Raw genomic sequence first — 26,487 nt, 5'->3', positions numbered from 1 at the left:
TTTACCAACTCATGGGACTTAATCTTCTGGATCAGCCTACTATGAGGAACTTTACTAAAATATTTGACAAAGTTCATATAGACTATATCCACTGCCCTAACCTCATTAATCATCTTAATCACTTCCTCTAAAAAGCTTAATCAGCTTTGTGACATGAGACTTCCTCCATACAAAGCCATGCTGACTGTCTCTAATTAGTCTATTCGTTTTCAAATGCAAGTAAGTAGAGTCCCGAAGAATGTTCTCCAGTAATTTCCCAACCGCTGATGCGAGGCTCACTGGCCTGTAATTTCCTTTTTTATTCTTATTGCCCTTTTAAAATAAAGGAACACCATTGGTTATTCTCCCATCTTCTGGAACCTCCCCTGTAGCTAAATAGGGTGCAATTGTCACCGTTAAGATCCCAGCAATCTCCTTCCTTGCCCCTCTCCATACCCTGCGATAGATCCCCTCAGGAATTTGTTTACTTTAATGTTTTTCAAAAGCCCTAAGCACCATGACCCAATTAATGACAACATGGCCTAGAATATCGACATACCCCTCCCTAATTTCACCATCAGCCATGATCTTCTCCTTGATGAATAATGTTGCAGCATACTCATTAAGGACTTCACTCACTTCCTCCGGCTCCATGCATAACTTCCCTCCTTTGTTCTTCTATGGACAAACCCTTTCCTGAGTTACTCCCTTGCTCCTAATATAAGTTATAAATTGCCTGAGGATTCTCCTTAATCATACTTGCCAAGGACATTTCCGGGCCTGTATTATACTTCCTAATTCTTCTTTAAAGGAATTATTTTCTTTCCTGCTTTATATTCCTCAAGGGCTTAGCTGATTTCAGTTTCCTAAAGCTGGCTTGCTTTTTCTAAACTTACAGTATCTGTTGACCTCTAGGGTTCTTGAATCTTGCCATTCCCATGGGAATATGCTGGTTCTGAACTCTGATCAACTGGCCTTAAAAAGACTCCCACACGTCAGCTGTGGATTTACCCTCAAACAGCTCTCCCCAATGTAAATTGTCCAATTCCTGCCTTGTTATTATTAGCCTTCCCCATTTAGCACTTTCTCCTGAGGACCAGTTTTATCTTTATCTGTAATTATCTTGCAACCTATGGAATTATCCCTGCTAATATCCATCAGCATTTCATCATGCTCAGCTATGGAAGGGCATTGTGACTGAATTCTGTCCAGTTTGCATGATAACCAGCCTTCCTGCAATTGATATAAGTCGAGAATGTTTGGTGAGCTCAAGAATCAAGTTTAGAGTCCGTTTTTGAACATCTGGTGTGTTGACAAGTCAAAATGCACTTTTTTAAAAGATGATATATGATTCTATATGTTATTGCATGATACCAGTATATGATGTCAGTATATTTGAACTGATGAAATCTGACAGTCTTTCTAATTAGACTTTCATGTTCCTCATTGCTATGCATTGTTTGGCCCCATCAAGTATTTATCTGAAAAATTATTACTGCTGAATGTTCCTGCTATGTCTTAAACATGATCTCCATTGGGGTATTCACCCTTTCCCTCTGAGGGTTTGCATTCTCAGTTTTGTCTCCTTCAAGGGATAGATGAGCATATTCTGGAAATATAAGGTTTGGTACAATGTTAAAACGTAGATTTCACCTTTACACTGTTTGCCGGTATTCCAGTCACTGACTGACTTGTACGAGAGAGAAACAATCTGCCAGCAGAAAATACAGGCAAGAAAACATCCAATGATTGGAGCAATGATTCCTTACTGAATCTTGCCCATCGGCTTACCTGTATTTAAAACATGTGCTACAGTTCCTCTTAGAACCCTCTGTGGGTCTAATGCTCGTCTGTGGACTTAGACTGAATAGGACGACTCTTGTACTCACCTACAGGTCAGTCAGAGCTCCTCACTGGGACCGAGTATTTGCCTATTGACAGCCATGATGTATATGAACGATTTGGTGATAGTACCTTTGCCAATTCCTGTCAAAATATCTCGTATATTTGCTATATCTTAAGTAGAAGTTAGAAACAAAGGGATTAACTTTGTTTAACATTGAATCTCAGGTATTGCCTTACCAAAAGAGAACAGGCGGAATCGATCATACAGGTTCTTGTGTTTGAGAGTCGGGAAGCCAATGCGGAAGACATTTGTCTCAGTGGCAAGTGCATCTATGCAGCAGTATGCCCAGAGAGACAGGAAGCATGAGTACTGGTTTGCAATACCACAAGAAAGGTAGGCAACATGGGTATCTCTGTTTCACAAGGTCTTGATGAATACAAGCTGGAAAGCTTATAGAAATGTATCTTTTATTCACTAATACTCAAATTTTGTGCAACTTAGAACAAAACCTCCGAATAGTCCCAGAGATGTAGTGGAAAGGATAGCAAAGATGATTCTCGATAGGAATGAGAGAGGCAGGGTAGTTGTCATGGGGGACTTTAACTATCCAAATATTGACTGGGAACACTACGAGTACTATAGATGGGTCAGTTTTTGTCCAGTGTGTGCAAGAGGGCTTCCTCAGTATGTAGACAGGCCTACAAGGGGCGAAGCCACTTTAGATTTAATACTGGGTAACGAGCCTGGCCAGGTGTTAGATTTGGAAGTAGGTGAGCACTTTGGAGACAGCGATCACAATTCTGTCAGGTTTACTTTAGTGATGGAAAGGGATAGGTGTACTCTACCGAGCAAGATTATAGCTGGGGGAAGGGAAATTACAATGCAATTAGGCAAGATTTAGGAAGCGTAGAATGGGGAAGGAAACTGCAGGGGATGAGCTCATTAAAAATGTGGAGCTGATTCAAGGAAAAGCTCCTGTGTGTCCGAGATAACTATGTACCTGTCAGGCAGGGAGGAAAATATAAAACGCGTGAGCGTGGTTTACTAAGGAAGTGGAATCCCTGGTCAGGAAGAAGAAGAAGGCTTATGTTAGGACAAAATGTGAAAACTCAGGGCGCTTGAGGGTTACAAGGAAGTCAGGAAAGACCTAAAAAGAGAGCTCAGAAGAGCCAGGAGGAGACATGAGAAGTTGTTGGCAGATAGGATCAGGGTTAACCCTAAGGCTTTCCATAGGTATGTCAGGAATAAAAGAATGACGAGTTAAATTAGGGCCAAACAAGGATAATAGTGGGAAGTTGTGTGTGGAGTCAGAGCAGATAGGGGAAGCACTAAATAAATATCTTTTGACAGTGTTCACTATAGAAAATGAAAATATCGGCGAGGAAGATGCTTGCATCTAGACTAGAAGAAATTGAGGTTCACAAGGAAGCAGTATTAGAAATACTGCAGAGTATGAAAATAGACAAGTCCCCTGGGCCAGATGGGATCTATCCTAGGATCCTCTGGGAAGCAAGGGAAGAGAGTGCCGAGCCTTTGGCTTTGATCTTCAAATCATCATTGTCTACAGGAATAGTGCCTGAGGACTGGAGGATAGCAAAAGTGGTTCCCTTGTTCAAAAAGGGTAGTAGAGACAACCCTGGTAATTATAGACCAGTGAGTCTCACTTCAGTTGTTGGTAAAGTGTTGGGAAAGGTTATAAGAGATAGTTATAAATCCTATCTAGAAAAGAATAATCTGATCAGGGACAGTCAGCACGGTTTTGTGAAGGGTAGGTCGTGCCTAACGAATCTTATTGAGTTTTTTGACAAAGTGACCAAATAGATAGATGAGAATAAACTGGTTGATGTGGTGTATATGGATTTCAGCAAGGTGTTCGATGAGGTTCCCCACAGTAGACTATTATTCAAAATGCGGAGGAATGGGATTGTGGGAGACTTAGCAGTTTCGGTCAGTAATTGGCTTGCTGAAAGAAAACATAGGGTTGTAGTTGATGGAACATATTCATCTTGGTGTCCAGTTACTAGCAACATACCGCAAGGGTCGGTGTTGGGTCCACTGCTGGTTGTCATTTTTATAAATGACCTGGATGAGGGCTTAGAAGGGTGGGTTAGTAAATTTGCGGATGACACTAAGGTCGGTGGAGTTGTGGATAGTGACAAAGGATGTAGTAGGTTGCAGAGAGACATAGATAGGACGCAGAGCTGGGCTGAGAGGTGGCAAATGGAGTTTTATGTGGACAAGTGTGAGGTGATACACTTTGGACGGAATAATCGGAATGCAAAATACTGGGCTAATGGTAAGATTCTTGGGAGTGCAGATGAGCAGAGAGATCTGTGTCCATGTACACAGATCCCTGAAAGTTGTTACCCAGATTGACAGGGTTGTTAAGAAGGCATACAGGGTCTTGGCCTTTATTAATAGAGAGATTGAGTTCCGGAACCAGGAGGTTATGCTATAGCTGTACAAAGCTCTGGTACAGCCACACTTGAAGTATTGTGTACAGTTCTGGTCACCGCATTATAAGAAGGATGTTGAAGCTTTGGAAAGGGTGCAGATGAGATTTACTAGGATGTTGCCTGGTATGGAAGGAATGTCTTATGAGGAAAGGCTGAGGGCCTTGAGGCTGTTCTTGTTAGAGAGGAGAAGATTGAGAGGTGACTTAATAGAGACATACAAGATAATCAGAGGGTTAGATAAGGTGGAGAGGGAGAGCCTTTTTCCAAGTATGGGGACGGCAAACACGAGGGGACACAACTTTAAAGTGAGAGGAGATAGGTATAAGACAGATGTCAGAGATAGTTTCTTTACTCAGAGGAGTAAGGGTGTGGAATGCCTGGCCTACAACGGTAGTAGATTCGCCAAGTTTAAGTGCATTTAAGTCGTCATTGGACAGGCATATGGACGTACATGGAATAGTGTAGGTGGGATGGGCTTCAGATTAGTATGACAGGGCAACGGAACATCGAGGGCCGAAGGGCCTGTATTGCGCTGTAATGTTCTATGTTAAACCTCAATTTGTTTAGTTTGCTTCTGGGAAGGAAACTTGCTACCAGTAGCAAGTTGATTCGATATGTAACTTTATTCTGAAGCTACAAGTCTGTTTTCTGTGATGGTACACATCAAGTTATATAGTCATAAGATGAGGGCAGATAACACGTGGTGGAGGGAGCAAATGAACTATTTATGCAATAGCACTATACTAGAGCCTTGTTCAAGATGGTTGGAGAAATCGGTGGCATTGAACCAAAAGTTAAAATTTTAAAATTACGTTAGAAATAAGCTAGACACTGTTTATGGGCTGCAAACAATTAATTAAAAAAAACTTTTTGGGGAGATCCAAGATGGCAGTGATCTAAGAAGATTGCACTGCAGAGCTCTGCATCGCAGCACAAGCAGGACAAACGTTTAACCTTCCCAACCCAGACCATCACGATATCTTGGGACTCTGGAAAGATCATGGAGTCCCAAGAAACCTCTGAAAGTTAACCTATCTGCATTTCCAGCCATTCAGAGATGCCGGAAAAGGGAGGAAGAGCATCTGAGGCTGGGTCTGCAGCTCAGCCTGCAGGATCCTCTGAGTTGATTACTTTCCAGGCCCTGGTGAACAAGCTCATGAAATCTCGTGAGATGCTTGGGGAACAGATTGAAGAGAAGCTGGCTCCGATCTCTCTCATGATGCAGAAGCACGAGCAGCAGCTGAGACACCTGAAGAAGCGGACAGATGAGGTGGAGCACAAGGTCACAGTGATGGAAGCTGATGCTAGTTCATCCAAGGATAGAATCCAAGCCCTGGAGATGCAGGTCCATAATTTGCACAATCAAATGGATGATTTTGAGAACATGGGCAGGAGAAAAAACATTTGGATCATTGATCTGCCTGAGGGTAAGGAAGGTGAGCAGAATTTGTTGAGGACTGGCTGCCAAAATTCTTTGACTTGGAGACTGGTATGAGAGGATTGAAGATAGAGACGGCTCACCGGGTTGCAGCACGGCACTCGGGTCTGGGTTAACGTCCTTGTCCTCTCCTGGTGCAGTTCCATCATTACCGGGATAAGGAGAGAGTCCATGGAGGCTTTCAGAGTCCAGGGGAAGGATCCAAAGGCTCTAATATCCGAGGGCTATAAGATCATGTTCTTTCAGGACTTCTCAGCGGCGGTGATCCAGAAACGAAAATCTTATGACGGTGTCAAGAGAAAAGTGAGGGAGCTTGGGATTCAGTACTCCGAGTTATCTGGCAGTGCTACTATTCACCTTAGATGGATCCATACATCTCTTTGACACATCGGAGAAGGCAAGAGACTTTGTGGACAAATTAACCTAATTTGAACAATTTTAGTATGTATAAGTAGTGTTGTTTGAGTATGTCTTTATCGTTTTGTAAAAGAAACGGAGGAAGTCTGGTTGGAGCTTTATCTTTACCTTTTTTTCCTCTATTGAGTAGGGTGTTTACTCTTTTCTGCTTGTGTTTGCGGTGCGACTCTAGCTGGGAGAAGTGAAGGTGACTGGGATGGTTAGATGCCGACTTATGGACAGTTTGGGATGAGTAGTTGCCCCCTCTGGGCAGGGGGTGAGTTCCCCTACTCAGCGCTATTGGCGCTTTATATGTTGGTTTATTTTTTGGTTTTTGGTTTTAATTTTCAATAGTTTTATAGGTTTGTTAAATGTAGTGGTTTTACCTTTATGTAGCTTTTACATTTGGTGGATCATGTGACACTAAGGCTCACCAGTTTATGGTTCGGGTTCCTCCTCTCTGGAATTTAAATGTTATTGCAGAAGGTTATGGCTAATGACTTGATTAAATGGTGTACCTGGAATACCAAGGGAAGTCACTCACCAATTAAGGGGAAGAACGTTCTCGTTTAGTCTTAGAAAGGAGGTGGTTATTGCTTTGTTATGGGAGAGACACTTGGATGACAAGGAGCATCTGAAATTACAGCAGAATGGCTTTGACTGAGTTTATTTTTCATCATTTAATACCAGAAGTAGGGGAGTGGCTATATTGGTTAGGAAGAATCTCCCATTTAATTTGTTAGTGTGTGTTAAAGGCACACACGGGAGGTTTGTAATTCTTAAAGGTATGTGTTTTAAATGTTTATTGCCCTCCAGTTCATCCCCTTAAATATTTGGTAGACACTTTTTCTAAACTGATAAATCTCGAGTCCCGGCACATCATTATAGGGGGATATTTTAACTGTCTCATGGATCCTGCAGTAGACAGGTTGCCCAAAGGTCCCTCGATACCCTCTGTACAAACTAAATAGTCTGATGATCTAGGGGTCCACGATCCACGATCGGTCAATAAACACACCTATAAATGACTCTTTGTCTAACATCCAAACAATCATTTATTGTATGTTACAGCTCCGGGTTGGCAGACTCTGATTCACCCACAAGTATGACAACTTCTTGGCATCAAAAGAATCAAACAACCTTAGAGTTTGCATAAGTTTTATATACATTATTCATCATCAGACATGGAGCATGATCATATAGTAACAACCAATCAGTATATGATATCACTTCATGGGTAGTTACTTGAACCAATAATATTGATTAACAACAAATTAAATCATAATGGTTATGTCATCTTTACAAAGATTCACAGCTTTGAAGAGTGTGGATTAGTATTTCATAGAAAAGTATAGCACAGAACAGGCCCTTTGTCCCATGATGTTGTGCTGAGGTTGAATCCTAATGTAAAATATAGTAACTTAACCTACACACCCCTCAACTCACTGCTGTCCATGTGCCTGTCCAGCAGTCGCTTAAATGTCCTTAATAACTCTACTTCCACCATCACCAACGCTGGCAACGCATTCCATGCATTCACGACTCTCTGCATAAAGAATCTACTCTGACGTCTCCTCTATGCCTTTCCCCTAATATCTTAAAACTATGACCCCTCGTACCCGTCAATCCTGCCCTGGGGAAGAGCCTCTGGCTATTGACTCTATCTATTCCTCTCATTATCTTGTACACCTTGATCAGTTCTCCTCTCTTCCTCCTTCTGTCCAGAGAGAAAAGTCCAAGCTTTTTCAACCTTTCTTCATAAGGCAAGGCCTCCAGTCCAGGCAGCATCCTGGTAAACCTTCTTTGCACCCTCTCCAAAGCCTCTGTATCTTTCCGATAGTAGGGAGACCAGAACTGGACACAATATTCCAAGTGTGGTCTCACCAAGGTCTTGTAGAGCTGTAGCAAAGCCTCGCGGCTCTTAAACTCGATCCCCCTGTTAATGAAAGCCAAAACAGCATATGCTTTCTTAACAACCCTCTCCACTTGGGTGGCAACTTTGAGGGATCTATGTACCTGCACACCCAGAGCTGTCTGTTCCTCCACACTACCTAGAATCCTGTCTTTAATCCTATATTGGGCATTCGCGTTCGACCTTCCATAATGCATTACTTCGCATTTATCCAGGTTGAACTCTATCTGCCATTTCTCAGCCCAGCTCTGCATCCTGCCTATGTCGCGCTGCAGCTTGCAGTAGCCCTCTATACAATCGACGACACTGCCAACCTTTGTGTCATCTGCAAATTTACTAACCCACCCCTCAACCTCCTCGTCCAAGTCATTTATAAAAACTACGAAGAGCAGAGGCACAAGAACAGACCTCAGGCAGAATACTTTCCATCTACAACCACTCTCTGCCTTCTGTCAGCCAGCTAATTCTGAATCCAGATAGCCAAGTCTCGCTGTATCCCATACTTCCTGACTTTATGAATGAGTCTACCATGGGGACCCTTATCAAATGCCTTGCTGAAGTCCAAATACACCACATCCACTGACCGACCTTCATCGACCTGCCTTGTCACCACCTCAAAGAACTCAATAAGATTTGTGATGCATGATCTTGTCCCTCACAAAGCCATGCTGACTACCTTTAATCACACTATGCTTTGCCAAATAGTCATAGATCCTATCCCTCAGAATTCTTTCCAAAACTTTGCTGACCACAGATATAAGACTGACTGGTCTGTAATTGCAAGGGATTTCCCCATTACCCTTCTTGAAAAGAGGAACAACATTCGCCTCCTTCCAATCCTCTAGTACGACTGCCGTGGAGAGTGGGGAGGCAAAGATCTTCGCCAGCGGCTTAGCAACCTCCTTTCTCGCTTCCCGGAGCATCCTAGGATAAATCTGGTCTGGCCCTGAGGACTTATCAATCGTAATGTTTTCTAAAATTTCTAGTACATCAACTTTGTCAACCTTGATCTGGTCAAGCCTGTATCCCAGCTCCTCAAAGTTCTCATTCACAACCAGGTCCCTTTCTTAGAGAAAACCGGAGCAAAATACTCATTTAGGGCTTCCCCTATTTGCTCAGACTCCACGCACAAGTTCCCTACGCTATCCCTGATCAGCCCTCCCTTCTCTCTGATCATTCTCTTATTCCTCACGTATGAGTAAAATGTCTTTGGGTTCTCCTAAATTCTATTTGCCAAGTCTTCATCGTGCCCCTTCCAGGCTCTGCTCAGTCCATTTCTGAGCTCCTTTCTAGCAAGCCTGTAATCCTCTAAAGCTGTGCTCGATCCTTGCCTCCTCCACCTTACATAAGATGCATTCTTCATTTTGACGAGAAGCTCCTCTGTTTTCATCATCCAAGGTTCCTTAACCTTACCAATTCTTACCTGTCTCAGAGGAATAAAAGTGTGCATCACTCGCAAGAACTGCTTATACAGTCTCCACATGTCTGCTGTGCCCTTTCTGTGGAACAATTGCTCCCTCTATAAAGACTCGCAGCTTGCAGTGTGGTTAGTATTTCCTCATCTTATCTAACTACTTCTTCATCCTGGTGGTTTTAGTGGTTAGTTGTTGATATAGCTTTAGACACTAGCTGCAGCTAGTCACGTAGATGCAGGGAACCAGCTCGTCATGTAGGCACAAGGAACCATTTTATCTAATTTAGCAATGCAGAAGCCATTTTGTGCAGCTCCTTCAGCCATTTTTGTTCAATCTCCCAGTGGCCCATAACCTCAGGTCTGTGTGGGGAGTTAGGGTTGGTGGATGTCTGGAGGTGTCTCCAGCCTACTGGTAGGGATTTTACGTTTTTCTCCAATCCGTGCAAATGTCACACTAGCATTGATTTTTTTTTTTCTCTGACCCCTGCGGTAACCCTGGATTTGGTAGCATCTATTACGATTACCATCTCTAATCATGCTCTAGTGTACCTCATGGTTAAAATTAAGGATGCAAAATTAAGGAATCCACGGGGAGCTGGCGAATTGGATGCAAAATTGGCTTGATGGCAGGAAGCGAAGGGTACAAGTGGAAGGATGCTTGTCAGACTGCAGGCCTGTGACTAGTGGTGTTACCACAGGGGTCAGTGCTGGGCCCATTGCTGTTTGTTATCTATATCAATGATTTAGATGAGAATGTGCAAGACATGATTAATAAATTTGCAGATAAAACTAAAATAGGTGGTATTGTAGAAATTGCAGCAGGACTGTGATCAGCTGGGGAAGTGGGCCAAGAATTGGCAAATGGAGTTTACTATAGACAAGTGTGAGGTCTTGCATTATGGAAGTCAAATCAAGGTAGGAGTTCCATGGTGAATGTCGGGCCTTAAGGAGTGTAGTGGAACAATGTGACCTTGGGGTTCAGGTGCATCATTCTCTGAAAGTGAAGTCACAGGTGGCCAGGGCAGTGAAGAAAGCTTTTGGCACACTGGCCTTCATCAATCCGGGCATTGATTATAGAAATTGGGAAGTTATGTTGCAGTTGTACAGGACGTTGGTCAGGCTACACTGGGAGTATTGTGTTCAGTTTTGCTTCCCTTGTTATAGAAAAGATGTTACTTAACTGGAAAGAGTGTAGAAGAAATTTTAGAAGGATGTTGCCAGTGAGAGGTTGGACAAGCTAGAGCGTAGGAGACTGAGGGGGGATGTTATAAAAGTGTATCAATTCATGAGAGGCATGGTTAGGGTGAATGCACTCAGTTTTTTTCCCAAGGCTGGGGAATCGAGGACGCGAGGGCATCAGTTTAAGGTTAGAGGGGAAAGAATAAAAGGGAACCTGAGAGGAAGCTTTTTGCACAGGGTGGTACGAATATGGAATGAAATACCAGCAGAAATGTTTTGAGGTGAGTACATGAACAATATTTTAAAAGGAATTTGACACAAATACATGGATAAGAAAGATTTAGAAGGATATGGGCCAAGTGCTGTGAAATGGGATGAGCGTGGATGGGCATTTTGGTTGGTTCGGACCAAAGGGCCTGATCTTCCTGCTGTAGAAGTCTATGACTCTATCTATATCATATTTTATCATTCTTGTTCAATCCTTGAGATAAATAAACTTATGCAGATGGACAGGAAGACACCTTCACCTTTGGTGAAAGAATCAATGACGAGAAGCACCGATTTAAGGTAAGGTGCAGAAGGTTTAGAGCATATGTGAGGAATCTGAAACTCACTGCTTGTAAGTTTGGTAGAGACAGAAGCATTCATAATGTTTACGAATGACTTAGATGTGTACAGAGGAACCTCAGTTATCTGAAGGACACGGTCGGGCTAACCTCTCCCTAACCCTAACCCTAACCATGTGCCACCATCAAGGGGAAATGTTTTTTCCTGTCTACCCTATCTCTGCCCCTCATAATTTTATATGTCTCAATTGTGTCCCCTCTCAATCTCCTCTGTTCTAAGGAAAACAACCCCAGTCTGCTAAATCTCACTTCATAACTGAAATTCTCCAGCCCAGACAACATACTGATAAATTTCTACTGCCTGTCCAGTGCATTCATATCACATCCCTCCTATAAATTGGCTTCCAGAACTAAACACAGTTCTCTTGCTGTGAGGTTGGAGGGTTCCTAGGTGGAAGATGAGGTGCTCTTCCTCCAGGCATCATGTGGCCAGGGTCTGGCAATGGAGGAGGCCAAGGACCTGCATGTCCTTGGCGGAGTGGGAGGGGGAGTTAAAGTTTCAGCCACAGGGCGGTTGGGTTGATTGGTACAGGTGTCCCAGAGGTGTTCCCTGAAACGTTCCGCAAGTAGGTGGCCTGTCTCCCCAATGTAGATGACACCACATTGGGTGCAGCGGATACAGTAAATGATGTGTGTGGATGTGCAGGTGAATTTGCGATGGATATGGAAGGATCCATTGGGGCCTTGGGAGGTGAGGGGGAAGGTGTGGGCGCAAGTTTTGCACTTCTTGCGGTTGCAGGGGAAGGTGCTGGGAGTGGAGGTTGGGTTGGTGGGGGGTGTGGACCTGACAAGAGAGTCGCAGAGGGAGTTGTCTCTCCGGAACGCTGATAGGGATGGGGAGGGAAATATATCCTTAGTGGTGGGGTCTGTTTGGAGGTTGCGGAAATGACAGAGGATGGTACGATGTATCCGGAGGTTGGTGGGGGTGGAAGCTGAGGACCAGTGGGGTTCTGTCCTGGTGGCGATTGGAGGGGCAGGGTTTCCAGCACCACACTTTTCAATTCTGGTTTTACTCCAGCATCTGCAGTCCTCACTTTCTCTTGCTGTGACCTGACCAACAATTTTTTACAGTTCCAGAATAGCATCTGTGGCCTTCAACTCTGAATTGAATAATTAAGACAAATATGCTGTATGCCTTCTCAACCACTTTATCCACCTGTGCTGATACTTTAAGGGACATGTGTAACAAATTCCTCCTGATGTTGTGCTTTCCAGGGTCCTACCATTCTTCATGGATTCCCTTGCCTTGTTTGTCCTACCCTAGTGCATTACCTCACATTTATCTCAATTGAATTCCTTTTGCCACTGATCAGCCCATCTTTTAAAATATTTATCACCACCAATTGTTGTTTCATTTGCAAACTTACTGGTCAACCTTCCTATATTCAAGTCTAAACCACAAACAGCAAGAGCCCCAACACTGATCTCTGTGGGACCCCACTAGACGCAGTCTTCAAGTTGGCCTTGACCATTACCCACTCTCTCTTACACAGCCAATTGTGGATCCAACTCACAAAATTTTCTTGGATCCCATGTGGTCTTACCTTTGCCATCACTCTCATATGCAGGACCTTATCTATGTCTTGCTGAAGTTCAAGTAGACTTCTTCAGAAGCAATGTCCTCTTCTGTACACCTGGCCACTACTTCAGTAGATTCAGTCAAGTAGGTCAGACATGATTTCCATTCATAAAGCTATGCTGACTGTTCTTGGTCAGTCCCTGTGTCACCAAACGCAGACTAATTCTGTTCCGCAAAATTGCTTCCAATAATTTTCACACCACTGAAGTTAAACTGACTGGCCTGTAATTTTGTGGTTTATCCCATGCTCCCTTCTTGAACAGTGGTACCACATTTGCTGTCCTCCAGTCCTCTGGCACCTTTGAGAGGAATACAAAATTTTCGCAAGTGATCTTGCGACTTCCTCCCTTGTCTTACTTGTATCTTGAACACTTATAATTTCCAAAACGTCGAAGTCCAAGTTGCAACAGTTTCACTTAATACAGTAGTGTAGACTGAAAATTAATATTCCAGATCTAGTCTAACAGATCATTAGAACAGTCTAACAGGTTAACAGTTATAAAACTCATCTGTATTCCATTGTGAAAAGCTTTTTCTTTAATTTTTCAGTCTGATTTCTACTTTTGAATAATTTGCAAAATCTTTTTGTCTCAGCTGTTTGTAGAGGCTGCTGCATAAGTTGAAGATACATGATGTTCAGGGTAAAATATTAGCATGGATAGAGGATTCTTGACTAACAGGAAGCAATGAGTGGGGATACCTGAGTGCTATTCTGGCTAGCAGTCAGTGACTAGTGGTGAGCCTCAGGGATCGGTGTTTGGACCACAATTGTTCACAATTTATGTAAGTGATTTGGAGTTGGGGACACTAAGATGAGTGGCAGTGCAAATTGTGCAGAGGACTGTGAAACTTTGCAGAGGAACATCGATATATAAGGTGAGTGGGCAAAGGTCCGGCAGATGGAATACAATGTTAATAAATGTGAAGTCATCCATTTTGGTAGGAGTAACAGTAAAAAGGATTATTTGAATGGTAAAAAGTTGCAGCGTGCTACTATGCAGAGGGATCTGTGTGTCCTTCAGCATAAATCACAGAAGGTTGACCTGCAGGTACAGCAAGTAATTAGGAAGGCAAATGAAATTTTGTCCTTCATTGCTAAAGGGGTTGAGTTTAAAAGCAGGGAGGTTATGTTGCAGCTGTACAGGGTGCTGGTAAGGCCGAGCCTGGAATACTGTGTGCAGTTTTGGTCTACTTACTTGACAAAGGATGTGCTGGCACTGGAGGGGGTGCAGGGGAGTTTCACTAGGTTGATTCTGGAGTTGAGGGGGTTGGCTTACTGAGTAGACTGGGATTATATTCATTGGAATTCAGAAGAATTAGGGGGGAATCTTATAGAAACATATAAAATTATGAAGGGAATAGATAAAAAAAAAAGTAGAGAAGATGTTTCCACTGGCAGGTGAAACTAGGACAAGAGGGAGCAGATTTAGGACTGAATTGAGAAGGTGTTTCTTCACCCAGAGGGTTGTAAATCTGTGGAACTCCTTGCCCAGTGAAGTAGTTGACGCTATTTCAGTAAATGATTTTAAATATTTTTTGAACAATAAACAAATTCAGGGATATGGTACGAGCACGGGTAAGTGGATCTGAGTCCTCGAAGCTGAAAATGTGTTGCTGGAAAAGCGCAGCAGGTCAGGCTGCATCCAAGGAACAGGAGAATCGACGTTTTGGGCATAAGCCCTTCTTCAGGCTTATGCCCGAAACTTCGATTCTCCTGTTCCTTGGATGCCACCTGACCTGCTGCGCTTTTCCAGGAACACATTTTCAGCTCTGATCTCCAGCATCTGTAGTCCTCACTTTCTCCTTGAGTCCTCGAAGATCAACCTTGGCATCATTGAAGTGGCGCAGGCAGAAAGGGCCTGACTGCCTACTCCTGCTCCTAGTTCTTATGTTCTTTAGAAAATGTAATGATCACTTCTTATTTGGGCCAGACCCTTGCTCCCCACATGTTGCCCACTGAATTAACCTGTGATGCAATCATCAGCAAGTGCCATGCTAAATACTGTTCAACCTGGGGATGTTCAACATTTATCAATTACAGCAATGGGGATGTTGGCTTTATTAGAGTTGTTTGTATTTCCAATATTTTTTTAAGGTCGTGCTCTCAAACTTTACCCCAGATTTCTATTGCTTCGGACTTTGTGTGAACTAAGAGCAAAATGTTGGGATTGTGGGTGAGGGAGTGCGAAAGTGGAGGTCGTTGAGTGCGATTCTTAGTTTGGGAGAGATTGCAGACCAACAGTTTGCATCATTTTTGTGAAGAACACTTAAAGCAGTTAAATGTTTGCATCAGGCTTTTGTCAAAGTTATTGTATCATGAATCTGTATGTAAATTGAACTTCATTCTTTATAGCTCACGTTGTCCCTCAGATTCTAAACTATAAAGTTTCATTTTGCATGTACAGAACAGTTAAAAGACATGACTCCAAATTCGACACAGAACCAGATTTTAGATGGTCATCACAATAAGCATTTGGTGGTCTTTGTGAGAAAGGCACAACTTGCACTCATCAAGACAACAGTTTGTAAGAAATACCAAAATAAAGGTGAGACACCATATATGCTGAGAGAAGAGTGCTGACTGGCTGACTAGTGAACTCTGGTCGAGGAAATACAATGGAGAATGCCCTCAGTTAATAATGACTGACAATGCTGACTGCCAAACTTGATTTTCATTTAAAATGAAGTTGTTTGGTCAAAGAGTGTATATACGTGTTCTTTCTGTTTGCAACGAATAGTGCTCTGTGTACTAAGATGTGTAACTTCCAATAGACTTCATCGACTCTTGATTCTCCAGCATCTGCGTTCCTCGCTATCTCCTAACTTCCTGTACACATGAGTACACTGCAAGCCTAACTGATAATCCCAAATTGGTTGTTAGTATAATTCTTCACAAACTTGGGGTTCACCAGCAAATGTCTACTTACAGAATTCCATCTAATGTTAAATACTGCGGTTTACTATTGCAGCATGGGCTGGTTGGGTATGGTCAGTAAAATGTTTGTAACAGACAGCTGAATGAATGTGCTGTTTGATACACTCTTGGATTGTATAGCCTAAATAACTGGCACCAAACTTCTATCTGCCACTTTATTCATTTGTATGATAGGCAGAATATCATTTTGGCTGGACAGCAACATTTCTAGTCAGTGGCAAACACCATTTGTGTTGCTACTGCATAGTAACAGTATATTCCTTTGCTTCCTGGGATGATTGGTATAGATCAAAGCTTGATTAGTGAAGAGTAAGATAGGCGGTACAAATAAATCGTATATTTACAGATTGAAAGTCATTTGTACTAGGATCACCAACTTTTTAACCATCATTAATAAGAACTTAGAGGGTACTGAGCACATATGTCCAAGTCTGCTGATATTGCAGAGATGGAATAGTAAATGGTGAGAGGACACTCAGAAGCCCAAGAGGGAATGAGACAGGTTGGGTGAGTGGACTCACAAGAGAAATAATCTGGCAAAATGAAATTATCCACTTTATTCAAAAGAATAATATTTACAACGGTAACGGTATGTCTTTTGCTTTTAGAAAGACCTAGGTGTGCTTGTAAAATGAATTGCAGAAGATTAACATGGAGATGCAGCAAGCAGTGAGAATAGGAGATACTATGGTAGCCTTCTGCCAAAGTACAAGATTAAAGATGTCTTACTAAAACTAGAGTCTGCTTTGGTGAGGCCACACCTGGTGTGCTTACCCAAGAAAAGGCGTACTTGCAGTGAAGGGAAATCAACTGATTCCTGGAATGTGCAGGCTGTTACAAGAGGATAGGCTGTGCATACCCAACCTGTATTCCTTGTAGTTTAGATGAATAAGATGTAGTCTAATAAGTTCTTAAGGAGCTTGAAAGCACAATTGCTGAGGATGTCTCTCCCTGACTGGAGCCCAAACATGAAGTCAGAATCTCAAATAAGGCATCAGCCATTGACATTTGAGAGCAGAAGAACCTTCCTCATTTAAAAAAGTATGAAGCTTTTGAATGCTTAACCCCAGCACATGGTAAATGTTTAGCCTTTAAGAGTGTTTAAGACAGAGATCACATGTTTTAAACTCTGAAGGGAATTCAAAGATATGGGTTTAATACAGGTGAAAAGGTACAAAATCAGCCATGATTTTGCTTCTTGGCAAAACAGGTTGCAGGGGCCAATTGGCTTCCAACTGTCTATTATTTATGTTTTGAGCCTCCCTGAATATCTTGCTATTCCCTTTTCTCTAATGAACTTGTCTTAGTTTTCTTTTGGAAGTATCTTAAGTTTTTTTGCCACAATAACTGAACAAGTTCAACCTGTTCCTTTATCCAAGGATGTTACCTGGCCTGGAAGTATTTTCCATCATTTTCTGTTTGATGCCTCAATTGTTTCCTGTGGTATTGAATCCCACATTCCAATTGTTCTCAGAAAGAAATGTTACCTCATTTCCTGCTGGATTTGTTCGTAATTATCTTGTCTGTGTTACCCTTAGGTTAAACAATGTACTTTGAATATCTATTCATAATGAGTGACACACATTTCCATGACTGTAGTACTGGTGGTATACATCCAGTTCAGTCAGAGAACCACTAGCCTGGGCTCAGTGGTCTGAGAACCAAACAACGGGAAACCCTCCTTGACTATCTTTTCCTGTAATTAATTCACAGGATGTGGGTGTCACTGATTGGGCCAGTACAAAGGAACCTCGATTATCCGAACAAGATAGGTGAGCAGTATTTTGTTCGGATAATTGATTGTTAAGTTAATTGATTCAGTGCTCCCTCTCTCTGTCTCAGGGCTTGTTCAGCATCACCCCGGGTCTGCCCCCCCCTTCAATCCAACAGTGTGTGCGCGCGCACACCATCATTATATATATATATGCACACGCACACATGTGTAGAACTCCAGTGAAAGTGTAGGCGGAGAGAGGGCGGGCAGTCAGTCATTTGGAGACTGTGCCTGGGCTCCTATTAATGTCCAGGACTGTTCTCAGCAGCATTTCAGTAAGTCGGATTTATTTTTAATCATTGTAAACAAAAGACGCAATCAGTGTTGAAATACCTTTTTAATGTAATGTTTCTATCGGGGCCTTGAAATCTGCTTCAGATAATCCGAAATTCGGATAATTGATATTCGATAATCGAGGTTCCTCTGTATTTATTGCGTATCCCTAATTGCCCTTGACAAGGCTGTAGTGGGTCGCCGCCTTGAACGATTGAACCCATTTGGTGTTGGTATACCCACAAATGCTGTTTGGGAGTTTGTTCCAGAATTTTAACCCAGTGGCACTGAAGGAACAGAAACGTATTTCCAAGTCAAGATGGTGACTTGAAGGGGAATTTGCAAGTGATATTTCCATGTATTTGCTGCCCTCCTCCTTCCAAATAGTGACATTTGTGAGTCTAGAAGGTGCAGTCTAAGGAGCCTTGGCAACTTTCTGCAATGCATCTTGTAGATGATACACACTGTTGTTACTGAGTGTAAGTGGTGGAGGGACTGAATGTTTGTCAGTGTGATAACAGTTAAGCTATGGTGTCAAGCTTCTTGAGTGTTCCATCACATTCCCAACTTGTGCCTTGTAGCTAGTGAACAGATTTTGGGAGTCAGTAGATGAATTATTCACTGCAAGATTCCTAGTCCCTGGCTAGTACTTGTAGTCGCCGTACTTCTATGACTAGTCCACTTTTTAGTTTTTAGTTAATGGTAAAACCCCAGGATGACAATAGTTGGGGATTTAGAGATCTTGATGCCATTGAATGTCAGAGGCCATGGTTAGATTTTTTTGGGGGGATAGTCATTGCCTAACACTTGGGTGGCACAAATGTTACTTGCCGCTTTTCAGCCCATGCCTGGATATTGCCCAGGTCTTGCTGTATATGATTATGAAGTGCTTTTGTATCTGAAGAGTTACAATGGTTCTGAACATTGTGCAGTGATCAGTGAACATTTGTATTTCTGACCTCGTAATGGAGGAGAGGCCACTGATGAAACAGGTTAAAAAGATGGGGTGTAAGGATGTCCTGAGCTAAGATGACAACCATAACCATGTTCCTTTGTATCAGGAACGACTCCAACTATAGCAGAGGGTATTCTGCTTATCCCCACTGACTCCAGTTTTGCTTGGGGTTCTTGATGCGACACTAAATAAAGTATGGCCATCATGGCAAGGACATTCACTCTCATCTAGCCTCAGGAGTTTCACTCCTATTTGGGCCAAGACAGTAATGAGGTCAAAAGCTAAATGACCAAGGAATCCAAAAATGGGCATCAGTGAGAAAGTTATTGCTGAGCAAGACCTACTTGATGATACTGTTGATAACATCCATCACTTTACGGATATTCGAGACTAGTTTGATGTGTGCTAATTGTCTGGTTTGGATTTGTCATGCTTTTTCTGTATAGGACATATCTGTGCAATTTTCTACATTGTCAGGTAGATGCCAGTGTTGCAGTTGTATACTGGATCAGCCCAATAGGGCTAGTGGTGTGACTAATTCTGGGGTGCATGTCATCAGTCTTTAGTTTTGTTGCTACTGGAATGATATTGGAGCCCATAACCATTGTCATAGCCGTTTATTGATAGTTGTGGAGTGAATCAAATAGACTGAAAACTGACATTTGTGATGCTGGGAGAGGCTGAAATAAATCATTCATATCCCATTTCTTGCTATAAATTGTTGAAAATGTTTCAACCTTATCTTTTGCAATGATATGCTACACTTCCCCCCGCCCACCATAGAGAATGGGGATCTCTGTTGTGCCGTCTCCTCCAGTGGATTGTTTAACTGTCCAAAGAGGATTTCAGTGCAGCAGTAATGAAGACTTGCTTACGTTGTATGGAGCTTTGGTTTGACCACACCTGGAGTGCAGTTTCAGTCCCCTTATCTCAGGAAAGAGATCATTCCCATGAAGGAAGTGCAACAAAGATTCTGCAGACTTGTTCCTGAGGTGGTGAGATTGTGTATGAAGAGAAATTGGGCAAACTGTAGCAATATTATCAAGAGTTTTGAAGAATGAGAAATGATCTCATTGAAACCAACTAAATATTATAAGGAATAAAATGGGTAGATGCAGGTGAGAAATTTTCCCTGGTTGGTGAAAATAGGACCAATTTTAAGAACAAGGGAATGCCACTTATGACTGAAGTGATTTGTTTTTTTTACTCAGATGGTTGTGAAGCCTCCAAATTATCTGCCTCCAAGGGCTTTGGAAGCTCAGCCTTTGAGTATATTTAAGGTATAGGTTGATGAATATTTGATCCTGAACGGGCATAAAGGGTGCGGGGATTTTGTGAGTAAAAGGCATTGAAATATTTGATTATGTTAAATGCTGAAACAGGTTTGATGCGCTGAATGGCTGAATTCCTGTGACCTATGCAGTAGCTGTGATAAATAAACTGCATTGAACTGTTCAATATTTCCAGCAGTGCTGAAGGTTAATAGATCTGTCTTCACCCACAGCTCTGTTAAATGAAGAAGCTATAAGTAGCCAGTTTCACCTTCGGTTCTTGAAATATTAGGTGGATAAAGATTGAAATCATAGAATGGTCACTGCAAAAATAAGCAGTTTGGCCCATCATGTCATGCTCGAGCATTGCCTTATGAAATGAATTAGAGAATGGTGCTCACCTTTTGTTGACTTGAGCCAGGTACAGTATGTATACACACTGTTCTATTTTCCAGAACATATACATGTGTTGACCACTTAGAATCAACTTGCCTGGGTTAAAATTTAAACTAACCTTGGCAATTAACTGTCAGTCATTTTCTATCTAGTGCATTCTTTGTGGTAATGTCTCTTCAAATCAGAATACTTGCCAAGAAATCAGCACTCTCCTATACATTATAAATATTGTTTTCCCTTTACTTTTCTTGCAAATTGTTCTGATCTGTATAAGATGTAAAGTTTTGACAAATGACTTTTTTTCAACAGGACTCAAGTTCCCTAAGAAATTATGACTTAATAAAAAAACAGAGCAGACTGAAAGGGGATGAGTCTACTCCTTATCTTAACTACTTCTTTATGGAATGTGGGTGTAGTGAGCAAGGCCCAATCCTAAGTATCCACAGGGCAAGAAGAATATAGGGATTTAATGAACCTCATGGTTTTCACATGTTTTTACAAATAGCCCAACATTTTATTCCAAATTTTTATTGAATTCAAACACCATCTGGTATGGTGGGGTTTGAACCCATGAGCCTCCAGAACATTAACCTGGAGCTGTGGATAACTAATCTAGTAACATTAGCTCCACACCACTGCCTTCCTTTCCTTTGTGACCTTTGGGGAACACCATTGTCTATCATTCTATGATTCATTATTCTCAGTCCAAAACCAGTTTTATTTTCTCTCCAGCTGCTGCCCACCTTCCTCCCCAGCCATTTCATGAACCACTTCTGTTTCAAAAACACCGCCTCTCATTTGATTCTTCATTATATGATATCTTTGAATCCGTACCACTGTTGCTGTAGTTTCACAAACATCTTAGTTACTTCAGCAAAGAAAATCCAATTGTATTACGGAAACATGATCTCTCTTTTACAAATTCTTGCTGACTCTCTTTAACAAACAAGAATCATTAACCCCACTGACACCCTTATCTTTTCATTTAACCTCTTTTTTTTTTGTAATCAACCCATTTGGGGATATTATTACACACCTCTGCAGCAAGTAGGACTTCAAACCGGGCTTCTGGGATCAGAGGCAGGGACATTGCCACAAGAAGACCTACTGACGCCCTTTTTTTTTAATGACTGACTTCCTCTATATTTTTATTTAAGCTATTTTTCTAATTCACCTATCAGAGATGTTACTTTGTACCTCTTGAGACTTGAACCAGGGCCTCCGGCCTAAGAGGTAGAAACATTGCCTCTCTACCATAAGGACCCTCTTTTTAGAATCATTCTGTTTAGAGATGTATTTACACACCTCTGGGGCAAGTGGAACTTTATAGTTCGGGACACTGCCTCTGTGCAACAGCTATCTTTTTTTATTTAACCTATTTTTCTAACTAACATTCAGAGATGTTATTGCACATCTCTGGAGCAGGTGGAACTTGAACCTTGGCCTCCTTGATCAGAAGTAGGGACAATATCACTGTAACATGACAATTGACACTTTGCATCATAGATATTTTCTAATCAACTTGCTCAGAAATGTTATTACTTGAACCCAAGCTTCCTGGCTCAGAGGTAAGAATGCTTCCACTGAACCACAAGAGCCCTCTCACTTTCCACCATACTTATTTTCTAATCCATCTGTTCAGAGCTGTTATTACACACCTCTGGAGCGGTTGGAATTAAATCCCGGGTGCCTCAGTTCAGGGTAGAGACATGGCAATTGTGCTATAAGAGGGCCCCGCTGGCACCTTCCTTTTTCTTATTTCACCCATTTTCTACTCAGTATGTTCAGATCTGACATTACACACTTTCTGGAGCAGGTGGGACTTGAAACCAGGCCTCCCTCATCCAGAGCAGAGGCACTACCACTATACACAAGAAGGCCCAGGAGTAGTGCTTATGTTTGTCCCCAAATCACTCATGGCTGTGTATAATATTTTCAGTGACACAGTAAAAAGATCCCATTGTTTATGTACTTTAATATTCATTTTTTTACCATCACCAGGAGAACACCCATGTGGCCAATTAAACTTTAATAAGCAAAGCCTGCTAAGGCAATGCTGTCCTTAAAGTGTGTGGCCAGGGAGCTAGGGCGAGAACAAAGAGACTAAGTCATAATGGAATTGGCAGGGGAAGTAAAGCACTGCATCCCCCGTGGCAGCCATCTCTCCCAAAAACGTCAACAGTACTGGTGGACGCTACATGCTCCATCTCAAATGGCACTTGGGCTTGAACGGAAGAGGGGTGGGCAGATTGCAGATATGGCCCCCTCCATGCTCCACTGCATGTACCTGTTTGTTACCAGCCTGGCTATGCCCAGGAGAAGACTCACAAGGAGATCCTCCAATCTGCTGTACTCCTCCATACCATGAGTGTGGGGCTGAAGTGTAACCGAAAACACAATCAAAGGTTTTCCCAATAACTAAAAAGGAAGTGTAGGTGACCATAACCAATATGTACAAGGCCTAGAGACTCCACATCGCTGCAAAACAAACATTTGGCTGGGAATCCAATGAACTGCTGCAATACCTCTGCCCAGATCCCTGATGGGAACAGGGCAGACACCAATGTAGAGAACCCTCCACTGGGGATCCCTGCCGCATGGCAGCAAGTAAGGTGTATCTAGGCGACGAATGTAAGTGTCACAGTGGATGGATGGTGTGCAGCAGCGACCTATACAAGAACCTCCACTTTATCTGCCTAAATAACACAAAATATAGTAAGGAAGTGAGTCAGGCTGTGAGGCGCAGATTTCTGAGGGAAGTTTAGGACCTTCGGGCCAATGTGAAATTCCATCCAAATGGGACTATGCAGAAATGGGATTCAATCGCTTACCTCAGCATCCTCGAACTGGTGTGCAAAAGCACTCTTTTTTTGTTTTCAGTGCTGAGTACACCACCTTGCAGTCGTGCATCCTCCCCAGGTCAGCCAGGTCGGTGAACAGGGGAGTACATCACTGACATAGGCCGAAAGAACCACTCCCATGCCTGGCCCACACAGATCAACCCTGACAACCACCTCCACATAAGGAGGAAAGGCTTCTTGCAGCGGAAATGAAGCTGGCTGGACAAGGGACAGCCCTGAAACACACCCCTTCCAAAGTGAAGGGATGCCGTAAGGGACCGGTTAACTTTATTCAGACACACTATATCAGTATACAAGTCAGATCTGGCCAATAAGCTGCATCCCACAGAGTCCCAAGTAGGGAATAATGATCAATCCTGTTGAACCCTTTCTACTGATCGAGTGACAGGAAGGCGCTTGACAGACCAGTCCTCGGGAAAGATATGGTTCTGAACTGACCCTCCTCCATGAATTTTTAGGAAAGTCAACATGGTTTTGTGTGTGGGAAATCATGTCTCACAAACTTGATAGAGTTTTTTGAAGAAGTAATAGAGAGGATTGATGAGGACAGAGCAGTAGATGTGATCTATATAGACTTCAGTAAGGCGTTCAACAAGATTCCCCATGGGAGATTAATCAGCAAGGTTAGATCTCACGGAATACAGGAAGAACTAGCCATTTGGATACAGAACTGGCTAAAAGGTAGAAAATGGAGGGTGGTGGTGGAGGGTTGTTTTTCAGGCCTGTGACCAATGGAATGCCACAAGGATCGGTGCTGGGTCCTCTACTTTTTGTTATTTACATAAATGATTTGGATGGGAGCATAAGAGGTACAGTTAGTAAGTTTGCAGATGATACCAAAATTGGAGGTATAGTAGACAGCGAAGAGGGTTACCTCAGATTACAACAGGATCGTGACCAGATGGGCCAATGGGCTGAGAAGTGGCAGATGGAGTTTAATTCAGATAAATGCGAGGAATATTGCGTGCAGTTCTGGTCTCCTTCCTATCGCAATGTTGTTGTGAAACTTGAAAGGGTTCAGAAAAGATTTCCAAGGATGTTGCCAGGGTTGGAGGATTTGAGCTATATGGAGAGGCTGAACAAGCTGGGACTGTTTTCCCTGGAGGGTCGAATGCTGAGGGGTGACCTTATAGAGGTTTACAAAATTATGAGGGGCTTGATAGGGTAACTAGACAAAGTCTTTTCCCTGGGGTCGGGGAGTCCTGAACTTAGAGGGCATAGTTTTAGGGTGAGAGGAGAAAGACATAAAAGAGACCTAAGAGGTACGTATATGGACTGAGCTGCCAGAGGAAGTGGTGGAGGTTAGTACAATTGCAACATTTAAAAGGCATCTGGATGGGTATATGAATAGGAAGGGTTTAGAGGGATATGGGCTGGGTGCTGGAAGGTGGGACTAGATTGGGTTGGCATGGATGGGTTGGACCGAAAGGTCTGTTTCCATGCTGTACATCTTTATGATTCTGTGACTCTATAACTTGTTCGCAGATGTTCTTACACATCTCTGGAACAAGTGGGATTTGGACTTGGGCTCCTCAGTCCAGGGGTAAAGATGCTACCACTGCACCACAAAAGGGTCCCTCTGATTCCTTCCTTAACAAACTCTCAGCATTAAATCCCAGTGACTCTCCATTTTTGTCTATTTTTCTAATCAACTTTTTTAGACACACCTCTGGAGCACGTGAACCTTTAGCATGGGCTGGTGACTGTCCTTAACCAACTCGAATCATTGAATCCACTGACTATCCTGAAAGAGCACAAATTACTGGCCATGCTCTTTAACTAATTTGAATTATAAAGCCCACTAAATTGTGTTTTTTTTAACAAAAATTAATATAGATTTCTAATCAGCATGTTTTGTGATGTTATGACACACCTCCAGAGCAGGTAGGATTTGAATCTGGGCCTCCTGGTTTGTGGGTAGGGATACTACCACTGTGCCACAGGAGAACCCCAAAAGTATTGTTCTGTTAAGGGGAGGTTATGTCTGACCAGCTTAATTGAATTTTTGAGGAGTGATCAGGTGCATTCGATGTGGCCAACTTGGGGTTCAGCAAGGCTTTTGATGGTCTCCTGCATGGGAGGCTAATAGCAAAGATAAAAGTCCATGGGATCCATAGAACTTTTCAACTTGGGTCCAGAACTAGCTGAGTGGCAGGAAGCAGAGGGTGATGATCAAAGGGTGTTTTGTGACTGGAAGCCTATGTCCAGTGGCACTGCAGGGATTAACACTGGGGACCAATCTTTTGCCAGCATCTTCAACTTTGTCAAACACCAATACAAGTCATTGGTTAATCTTGAAGTCAATTTGCCTTGTTCTGTGTGATTCACACCTGATGTATTTGATCAATGTGTTGTTTCCTTCGCAACAAGCCATGGGCAGGGTTTGAAGGTGATGGGTTAGCAGTTGAATTATCCTGTTTTTTGATTGTTGGTGTTGCAGTTCATGACTGGCCTGGTAATACCCAAATTTGTATGTCTGTAACTCTCGACCAGTAGGTCCCACATTTCAATATATTGAATTTAAAATTAGTAAAATGAAGTGTAAATGATTTCTGATTTTGTGAATCTTGAGGATATGTTGTTCTTTCAGAGTGCAGTTTCTTCTGTCTGGCTTGTCCATAAACTCTAGTTGAACTGTCCTGAATACAGTCCCAAGCAAATTTGCTGAAATTTATACAGTGGAAACTGTTTTGTTTTCAGGGCTGAGCATCTATATGCCTTCTTTGTGCAATGGTCTCCAGAATTATATGGTGATGAAGCTGGAGAGTTAGTGAAGGAGCAAGGATTCATGGTCGTCACAAAGAATGAGAAGTCAGAAATGAATGAGAATTCCAACAACGTTCCATTGCTGGCAGACTGGGAGGTAAGTGTGTTCTGGTATTAATTTATATTTTGCAACAAAATCTTTATCAAGTCATTTGTAAATTGCGCATGTATAAATTTTAAAAGAATGAAAGATTGAAATTCATAAAATCATAGAATTTTACACATTGTGTCTGCAGCAGCTCCCAAAAGAGCTATCCGACTTGTTCCATTCTCCACCCCTAACTTTGTAACCATCTAACTTCACTTTCAAGCTTATATCTAACTCTCTTCTGAAACCTGCCTCCACCATTCACCCAGGTAGTGCATTCCAAATCCTAACAACTGAGTAAAGAAGTATCTCCTCATCTCACTTTACTTCTCTTGCCAACGAT

At 42.4% G+C, this 26,487-nt stretch overlaps 1 protein-coding gene across 9 annotated transcripts in view; it reads left to right on the top strand.

Annotated features, from left to right (window-relative positions):
• Positions 1-26,189, top strand: part of LOC122549113 (oxidation resistance protein 1-like) — a 477,033-nt gene extending 450,844 nt beyond the window's left edge. For all 9 annotated transcript variants that reach the window (XM_043688398.1, XM_043688399.1, XM_043688400.1 and 6 more), the window contains 2 exons: positions 2,050-2,218; positions 25,991-26,189. In XM_043688398.1, the coding sequence (XP_043544333.1) occupies positions 2,050-2,218; positions 25,991-26,174 (353 nt within the window). In that variant the 3' untranslated portion in view covers positions 26,175-26,189. The remainder of the gene's footprint in view (positions 1-2,049; positions 2,219-25,990) is intronic.
• The last annotated feature ends 298 nt before the right edge of the window (positions 26,190-26,487 follow it).

This window comes from Chiloscyllium plagiosum, chromosome 4, assembly GCF_004010195.1.
Source record: "Chiloscyllium plagiosum isolate BGI_BamShark_2017 chromosome 4, ASM401019v2, whole genome shotgun sequence".
Taxonomy (NCBI): Eukaryota; Metazoa; Chordata; class Chondrichthyes; order Orectolobiformes; family Hemiscylliidae; genus Chiloscyllium; species Chiloscyllium plagiosum.
The sequence above is the reverse complement of the archived record's forward strand: the minus strand, read 5'-3'. Positions and strand labels throughout refer to the sequence as shown.